Raw genomic sequence first — 9,793 nt, 5'->3', positions numbered from 1 at the left:
CATGAAATAAGTACTACTACCAACAATTTTTTAGCCAGAAGCGAGAAAGAATGGGTAATATGGGCGGTGTTTGGAATCAATGTTATTTTTTGAGAGGCGTTTTTATATAGGTGTTTTTCAATGCCATGCCAGTGTGTTATTATTATCAATAGTAGAAAAAATGGGAAAACACCCAAAAGAGCATTTTCTTAGATCTCACCTCTCTCAATTTTCAAGTTGTGGTATGAGAAAATGTTTTTTTTTTTTTTTAGAAAAATGGTTAACCAATTAGTAGTGTTTGGTATGACTTTCATTTCTTTGATAAATGATGCCATTTCATTGCCATATGGGCATTTGTATCAAAATGTTATTTGGTAAGCCTGTTTATCTAATAAACATTTATCTTAGTTTATGTGCAAACCAACTGTTGGGAGAATGCTCATTTTAACATTAAACACCAAGGTGTTTATTTACTATTCCGCTTATATGGTGCCTAATGTCACCTAGCTGCCAATAAACAGTAGGAAAACGTTTACCAATGACTTTTCCTCGATTTTGAAGACAAACCAAATACAAACACTTTTTAAATAAATGTAAGTTATACCAAACATATAGCAAATGTTTTCCAAAAAACTGATTCCAGATGTGACAATGATGTAGTGCCATTTTTTGAAGAAGACATTAATGCTTAACACCTACATGGAATTTGGAAAAATTGTTAACCAAACATTAAAGGGCATTTTCTTAAGTGTTTGGAAGATTGCTTTTTATCCCTCCCCCCTTTTTTCAATATAGCTTTCCACAAATGCAAAAGCTTAGGAATGGCAGTGGGGCGGGGCACCCCCTCCCCGTCCTCGCCCTGAAGTCACGATACCTTGCCCCGTACCCGCTCTGTCCCCAGTGGCGGGGCGGGTTCAGGGCGGAGCATTCATTCCCCATTGGGGACGGGGAATTCTCAAATTTTTCCCGCTCCAAAGCAATTACTTAAAAAAATATTTATTTTATGTACAATTTATACATAGGATATAGAAATTTGGGGATATTTTAGAATTGAATTATAATACTTTAGTGATAATTCAAAAATAAAATTATGGGATCCTAGGATTTTAAAACTTTAGAGAAAACTTAGAGATATTTTAAATATCAATATTATACCTACATATATTTTACTAATTTAGAAAACTTAGAGATTTTTAAACATTTACATATCAGACTTTTAAAATACAAGAAACCCATTGAGGAAGCATTCCCAAACACATCCTTAGATTTTTGTGGGCTCTATATCTTTGAGTTGCCCTTGACACGTTAAGTTGGTAAGCAATTTAAGATGATTAACGTCTATCATTTTCTATAATCGCTGGAAAAGCCTGATTAGGATATCTTTAACAAAGAAGCAACACATGCATGTGTACAGTGTCAGGCATATGCATGTTGTCACGTCTCATTTAAGAACTAAGCACTAATAGTTGTAATTAAGAGGTGATGTCTCCTACATTATTTGTCTTAATGTAAAAAAAAAATATCAACATGATTTCAAAGGGTTACTCCTTACTCGGTTTGAAAGCTAAGCGAAGAACATAAGCTACAATAATGAATGAAGACCTTGAACTTAGGCAATTGGCCTGTAAATAAACGGAATGAACAAATCAAAAGTCAAATTGAAAGATCTGGCTTGATTAGATTCGTGTAATTGTATGAAAGAGTCATGAGCTGTTGTGATTTGTGTAACCCCGTTTAGAAGCAAAGAATTTGTCTGAACGATTTACAGTAATTTCATTTTTCTTTTCCGGGGGGGGGACCCATTATTTAGCGGGTCTCAGTTAAATGATCCAAGGTGTTGGATATCTCCTAAGATGGTGGGTTCTTGATCCACTGCACATGCAACGTATATTACGTATGTCTATGTTCTGTAAGTAAAGGACGGATGTTTTGTGTCTGTCTTCTCTGTACCTACGCCTAATAATATGTCCAGTGGATCATTCGCTGTTCCTGTGAGACAATTTATCAGTAGATAGGCCCAAAACAGAAACAAAGATAAGGACGGGAATTAGAGAGCAAGTACAGAAACAAAGAAGCCTCGCTTTTTTATTTCTTTATTTATTTTCTCAGAGAAAAAGTATGTGAAAATAAAGAAAAAATATTGAAGATGGAACGTGATTGGATCATGTCTTATCACTGCTGTATTGTGTGTGTTAATTATAGTTTTATAACTATTGAAGATTGTGATAAATTGCCAACCTTCCTAACTTTCAATTCAACTCGTCTAGAAGTGAGAGAAGTTTGGTTCAGGCCGTTAGACTCTGGTCAGTGGTCTCACCTCCTGTGCCTTTCCATGAGACTGTGAGTCCTGGTTTACTGGTTTAGTAGGCATCGGTCCCATTTTGCAACGTCAGCAACAGTGGAAACTGCCGACTAGGTCGGCTGGCTATCGTTGTCAAGGGCAAACAGCCTCGCCACAAGAGAGCCGCGTGGCTCCGCTGACGCGTACACCCGGACGAACTGCCAGCTTGGAATTTGCTGATTTGGCCATACATGGTCCAATGTACGGTCTATGGGCGGCAACATGACGTGGTGTGGACCCATCTCTGTTCCCTCTTCTCCCTACGCGTCCGGCGTCAAATATATTTTCCTGTCGACGACCTGAAACCTGCTTGGCTCCCCCTCCCGCCCGAGCTTTCTTACCCGGTGGGCCCGCCCTGACGCTATCTATTGCGTGTCACTCAACCGGACTCGCCTATAAGGCTATAAATACTCCTTTGTTAGCTTGCAGTCCACATCCCCAACCTAAGCCAATTAACCAAAGCGTCAATCTCTCCTCTCTCTCTCTCTCGCTCTTTTGCTCAGCTACTCTTTTCTCTTCAACGATGGCTGTGGATTCTTCAATCTCGTCCTCCAGCGAAAAACACGCCACGGCGCTTCAGTTCATCGAAGACATGACAAAAAATGCCGACTCGGTTCAACAGAAGGTGTTGGCTGAGATTCTTACTCAAAATGCCGAAACCGAGTACCTCCGGCGTTACCAGCTGGGTGGGTCGACCGATCGTGACACCTTCAAATCGAAGATCCCCGTGATCACTTACGAGGATCTTCAGCCTGAAATCCAACGTATTGCTAATGGCGATCGCTCCGCCATCTTATCAGCACATCCCATCTCTGAGTTCCTCACCAGGTAATTAATTTCCTTTCATATATTTATCCGAAACTATTATAAACGACCTTGACTGCCCAAAACCTTTAATGCTGATAACTTTCTTTTGCGGTCTCACAGTTCTGGAACTTCTGCGGGTGAAAGAAAGCTCATGCCCACCATTCAAGCAGAGTTGGACCGTCGTCAGCTGCTCTACAGTCTTCTTACACCTGTAATGAACCTGTAAGCATTCATGTCACTGTTGTTCTGTTTAATTTTAGCTTCTGGCTATAGCTAGCAAGCTAAGGAAAGAAAAGATGTGCATTTTATGATTTACCCCTGAACTGGGTCTGAGAGACTCCGAGTGTATTTTATGGGGTTGGTTGAAGGAAAATAACGTTTAACGTCTCTTCATTCTTTTCGTCTTGCTTTCGGACAGTTATGTACCGGGACTAGACAAGGGGAAGGCTCTTTACTTCTACTTCGTCAAATCAGAGACAAAGACGCCAGGTGGACTGTTGGCCCGCCCAGTTCTCACCAGCTACTACAAGAGTGACCACTTCAAGACCAGGCCCTACGACCCTTACAATGTCTACACCAGCCCCAACGAAGCCATTCTATGCCCTGACTCCTTCCAAAGCATGTACACCCAGATGCTCTGTGGCCTCTACCAGCGCGAAGAGGTCCTCCGAGTAGGTGCCGTTTTCGCCTCCGGCCTACTCAGAGCCATCCGCTTCCTTCAACTCAATTGGCGAGAACTCGTCCATGACATCGCTACTGGGACCTTGAATTCCAAGATAACTGATCCTTCAATCCGGGAATGTATGGTGTCTCGCCTTAAACCCAACCCCAAATTGGCTGAATTCATTACCAGTGAGTGCTCTGGAGAGAAGTGGGAAGGAATTATCAACAGAATTTGGCCTAAAACCAAGTACCTTGATGTGATCGTCACGGGTGCCATGGCGCAATACATTCCCACCCTTGATTACTACAGCGGTGGCTTGCCGCTGGCATGCACCATGTACGCGTCCTCCGAGTGCTACTTCGGCCTGAACCTGAAACCCATGTGCAAGCCGTCCGAGGTAGCCTACACCATCATGCCCAACATGGGCTACTTCGAATTCCTACCTCACGATCCAACATCGGCTTCCCTGTTGTCTCGAGACTCCCCTCCTCCCCGCCTCGTCGACCTTGTCGATGTAGAGGTAGGGAAAGAGTACGAACTGGTAATAACCACATACGCCGGCCTGTACCGCTACCGAGTCGGGGACATACTTCGAGTGACCGGGTTCCACAACTCGGCCCCGCAGTTTCACTTTGTGAGGAGAAAGAACGTGCTGCTGAGCATCGACTCAGACAAGACTGACGAAGCAGAGTTGCAGAGTGCGGTCGAAAACGCGTCAAAGCTCTTGCGCGAGTTCAACAGTAGCGTGGTCGAGTACACAAGCTATGCCGACACCAAGACTATCCCAGGGCATTACGTGATCTATTGGGAGTTACTGGTGAAGGACCCAGGGAATGGGCCGACTGATGAGGTGCTGAACAAGTGTTGTCTCGCCATGGAAGAGTCACTGAACTCGGTCTACAGACAAGGTCGGGTGGCGGACAACTCGATCGGTCCATTGGAAATAAGGGTAGTTAAAAGCGGTACATTTGAAGCGCTAATGGACTACGCAATCTCAAGGGGTGCTTCAATCAACCAATACAAGGTGCCAAGGTGTGTTAACTTTACACCTATCATGGAGCTACTTGACTCCAGAGTGGTCTCAGTGCATTTTAGCCCAGCCTGCCCACATTGGACCCCAGAACGACGACGGTGACGGAACGTCTGGCGAACCGAATAAATTCAGAATATCTAGCCCACCAACTCAACCAGCTAGCTAGCTATTGCAAAAAATTAACTTTTATTTACACTCGTTATTCTTTTCCTTTTAATTTGTATCATTTTCTAGCTTCTTTTCTTTTGTTATTCTCTCCTCTTTAATTAGCTTTTGTGAAAAGTGTCTTTCGACGTTTCATTTTCAGGCCAGGCCTTTATAGAATCATCAAATTAACATCCTCTAAACGAAACATAGTGGACTATCGTGTATGTTTCGTTCTTTCACTTTTACTTCTTTTTCCAGTACAAAACCTGTAACTCTTTTACAGCTCCTTGTTCTCCTGGTAACAGATGTAAATTAGAGAGAGAGAGAGAGTAGGAAATAGATAATAATTCAAGCTTCCGTCCGCTGGTCGGCCGGTCTTTACTTGAATGAAAGGATTTCAGCAAACGTGCAGTTACTATATTCCTTGAGACCTTCACCGAAAAGCATCGCCCAGGGAAGGCACGAGGCATACATGTAGTAGAGTTCGATCTTCCCTTGTCGGTGCGTTTTTATATATTTGTCGCTTAGAGTTGTTATTCTAGTCTATAAATCTCTGGGACGTCAGAGCTGTGGAAACTGGAAACCCCACTGAAGAAAAATATAAAACATCACAAGATAATGAACTAATTAACTCAAAGCACTAATAACAATATACTTACCCCCATCTCGTCTGTGATTGACCACTGCCAACTTCGTTTCTTAATTCTCTCATTCAACCTTCGTTGGATGAATTAGTGATTGCACAAAAATAGTTACATGAGCTTATTGTCATGTGCTGTGCTGAAGGTAACATGATCATTCCTCTGTATCATAAATAGCTTTGAAAAGTACAGGTTGCAAGATTCTTTAAGCTTCCAGGATTTTGCTCTAAACTTTTTTTTTTCTTTAAATTTATAATAGTTAATATATTGACTCTTCAATAAGGACTTAAGCAGTGATGAGTGATGACTAATAGCCATGCTTGTCCATGTTTATCTTCAAAGTATTGGTTAATCTAGACTAAAGTGATTTTTCTGAGCTTGGTTAAAAAAAAGCATAGGAGAGAGGATGAAATAAAATACTTTTCTTTGACCTATTTTATTTAATTTCCATATAAGTAAACAAAGCCAAAAAAAAAGCTAAAAAGACATGGTCTTCTTCTGGTAATGAACCAATTACGTGGGCCAAGATTAAGCAAAGTTATTCCTCTTTCATTTTTTCGTTAGGTTTCGGTTTCTGATGACGATCAAGGGTAGGGCTGTTCATAAGAAGAACCAACCCGATCAAATCGATCAATCCGGACTGACCCAACTTAAATCGGTCGGATTTTTTTCAGCACCGGTCGGTTTTGGGTTGTAAAAAATCATAAACCGACTTGAAACGAATCAACTTAGTAGTTAGTAGTTAGTTCCTAATTAATAGTTACAACCTACTTAGTTCCTACTTAACTAAGTTGCCTCTATCCTAGTTACAACCTAACTTAATTTCTAGTTTTCTATTTATAAATGACATTAATGGCAAGTATGGTAAGACAACTAGACAAGGATTTTTTTTGGAAAAGTTTAAAGAAAAGAATAAAATGATCCTAGTTTCTATGGTCTCTTATACCAAATAGGTAACCAATTACAATTAGAATTAGGTGTCATTTTTTACTTAGATTAAAAGATTTCTTAAAATATACAAATTTTAGTCTTTTTTCTCTAATACAGTTTGATTTTGTATTTTCTTGATAACTTGATTAAGGGGTGCTCCTGCTTCACAAAGTTATTGGCCTGTTTTCTCTTAATTTATGTGCTTTCCTTGCTGGATGATATTGCTAGCTACTTCTCTGATGCCCAATCTACCAATTTATTACCATGGTTGAACTTAGAACCGAAACCAACCCAACCCGACTAAAACCGACTAGGTCAATTTTGCTTAATACATAATCGATTTCGATTTCAATTTCAAGTAACTCGATCAGAACGAATCGATTAGAAAAATGTCAATAAACCGACCCAATTGGGTGAACAATCCTAATCAAGGGCACCTAATACGGAAGGTGAGGTGTATTGGGCTCCTCGGACAAAGGCTCAGTCCAAATACGAGGTGAGAGCCTATAAGGAAAAGGTTGGTGAGACTGTGAGAGAGCCTAGGGTGATACTTTGGAGTTCGGATTTCCTTGGTTGCATGTGAATTAAATTGGGACACATCAGAATTGTATGGCATCTCAGGTCACATGTGTAAGTCATTTAAACGGACTGTTTTCATATTTTTTTTTTCAAATTAAAAAGTAAAAAAAGAGAAAAATAGATACTTGACTGCCGCTAAGTTTTAGAGACGGTAAAGACTAGAGAAGAAAAGTTACATTGGATTATCCCCACGCATTGGTTGACATGAGTAGCCGTCCTATATAAAGGTAAATTTCAAATTTTAATGGTTATATTGAATTTATTTCTCTTAATTTACCTTGTATAACTCAACCGTCCTAATTTTTTCAAAAAAAAAAAAAAACAAAACTTAACCATTCTAATGACTTAAACGTCAGAGTTCCAAGCCCCGAGCTTTCTGACCTACCTTTTTCTTGTATTTGGATTGAATCCTTGTTCGAGGAGCCCCGTAGACCTCACATTCCTTACTTGGTGACTTTGATTGCCATCACTTTTGATAGGAAAATAATTAATAGATAAACAGAAAGTTCTTAAGAACTTTACCTCCGATTTTATGGTTCTATTGTTACTTCCTATATCAAACCAAACACAACCTTTAAGGATTTTTAATTATGTTTTTATTTTTTACCTTTTTCTGAATCAAATTCAGTATAAATTTTCTAATGTGTTTGTCCTCAAATTTTTATTTGTCATTTTGTTGATGAAATGGATGTCTTGAATTCCAAAAGTTATTGTAATTAAGAACTTTGAGATCGGAAGGCCCCGGGGTGAGGAGTCTAACAGTCAAAGTTCGATGAGTCCCAAGAGAAAAAAGGAAATGAGTACCAGCCTACCACTACCAGGTATGCAAGGTAAGTGATTCTATTTAATGTGGCGGGTAAATGAGTAATTGCCTATTGCCTACCATTATATAGGCAAAGTGACTGACTCACCTCTCGAGACTAAACTTGATTGGTTAGTCTGCAACACGTGTTCGAAATCTCGGAATACTTGTTTTATAATATGTTGGCAGGCACATCTTACCTCTTACGTATGTCGTACAATGCTGGGCCCCGCTCTAGGTCGTTCGTTATTGGCCACTTGAGGCCATGACATCACCAGGTGGTGCTCCTGTGGCTGCCACTTGTCCTTCTTGACCTAATGCCCTCTCCTTTGAGTTATCGTGCTTAATGGAGCCAGGGTGGATGCCTATGTATCGGATACCAATTGATTCTTATAGATTTGGCCGTATCAAGAATGATGTTCATCAATTCCTTTGGCTATATAAATAGTCAAATACGTATAAAATACAAAATTTTGCACTTTTAAATTTGTATTTATATCATTTTCAAAATTTAAAAAGAGTATAAATGTAAAGATATATAAAATAATATAAAATTTTGCACTCTATATATTTGTATTTGTATTCATTGGAAACTAAGCGTGTAGGTGTTTTAGGGTTTATTGAAGGTAAAAAATCTCATCTTTATGGGAGGGTTTAGGTGACTTCCACCTAGTTTGAAGGGCGGAATTTCGTTTTTGGTTCTTGAATATATAACTAATAAGATTGCAACCATATTTCCCTACGCCTCTTCTTTGCCCAGTTTGTTGAATGCATTGATCTGATTGCACTGCAATCTTTTATCACATTTTGGCCTATTGAGCCGGTTGATTGAAGAAGAAGAAGAAAGTAGGAGAGAACAATTAGGATGAAGAAAAGAGTTAAGGGCACGCTTAATTAGCAGCGGTTTGCTTCGTTTTGATTTTATTGTTAATGACCTGACATTATTATGCGATCAAGTTCACAGTGATGACATGGAGATGACAGAGCTGCATGGTTTTGTGTTAGAGTTTGCTCGCATATCGATACAAAATTTGATCGTAGTACGTGAGTACTTTGAACTCTTTCTTTTTTTTTTCTTTTTGAAAATGTACGTTGAACTCTTTCAGTTTTTAAGGTTGAAAAGTTTGCAACATTCCCCAAATCAAAATGTTCACGTTCTGAAATATTAATTAATAAGACACAAGGCACGTTCTCGCGGCTACAGAAAGTTTGACTGAAACATCCTCCCCTGTTCTCTCGTTTCAAAGGTTTAGGACGAGACCGACACCCGCCCCAACGCCTCAAACCCTCAACCAACAAAATCTGTTTAGGACTTTTATCAGAATAGTTTCAAGTTTAGTATATTTGACCATGACCATCTGGGATAAATAGACTGCACTCCACCTCAGAATTTTGAATTACAACCTTCTCTTAGTCTATTACTACTCCCAATAATAAACCATATCTTGCTTGTAAATTTAGCATCGATCCATAGTCATAGTCAGGATTTATCCTATTTATACGGTGGAGTTAAGGTTTGTAACTTTGTAAAGATGGACTGAACAATAAAAACCCCAGCTAAACTAGTCGTGAGTCGTGACAAAAAGTCATGACCAACTGCTGGGTTTTGGGCGGAGCTTAGTCACTTGACCAGTACCCAGTGGGAGCCCGTGCAATTTTGTAGGCCAATCCGTGTTAGTTTCCATGTTTCTTTGTCCACTCCCACTCCCACTCCCGTCTTTTACTTTGGGGACGTATCTACACTTTCTACAGTTAAAGAGGAGACAAAGACAAGTCCATTAATGTACCGTAATTTGCGTAGTCATACAAAGACTTGAAAATGGAGATGGAATTTCAATTTTCAAGTTTCAACTCTTTCTTCCTACAACGT

At 39.8% G+C, this 9,793-nt stretch overlaps 1 protein-coding gene across 1 annotated transcript; it reads left to right on the top strand.

The window, feature by feature from the left end:
• The first annotated feature begins 2,746 nt into the window (after nucleotides 1-2,746).
• On the top strand, nucleotides 2,747-5,176 carry GH3.1 (Auxin-responsive GH3 family protein). Its single transcript, XM_010273209.2, has 3 exons — nucleotides 2,747-3,148; nucleotides 3,248-3,349; nucleotides 3,546-5,176. The coding sequence occupies exons 1-3, from the start codon at nucleotides 2,844-2,846 to the stop codon at nucleotides 4,924-4,926; spliced, it is 1,788 nt and encodes a 595-aa protein (XP_010271511.1). The 5' UTR covers nucleotides 2,747-2,843; the 3' UTR covers nucleotides 4,927-5,176.
• Nucleotides 5,177-9,793: the final 4,617 nt, after the last annotated feature.

Source organism: Nelumbo nucifera, chromosome 5, assembly GCF_055504915.1.
Source record: "Nelumbo nucifera cultivar China Antique chromosome 5, China Antique-T2T, whole genome shotgun sequence".
Lineage (NCBI taxonomy): Eukaryota > Viridiplantae > Streptophyta > Magnoliopsida > Proteales > Nelumbonaceae > Nelumbo > Nelumbo nucifera.
This window is presented reverse-complemented; position numbering and strand designations above follow the sequence as displayed.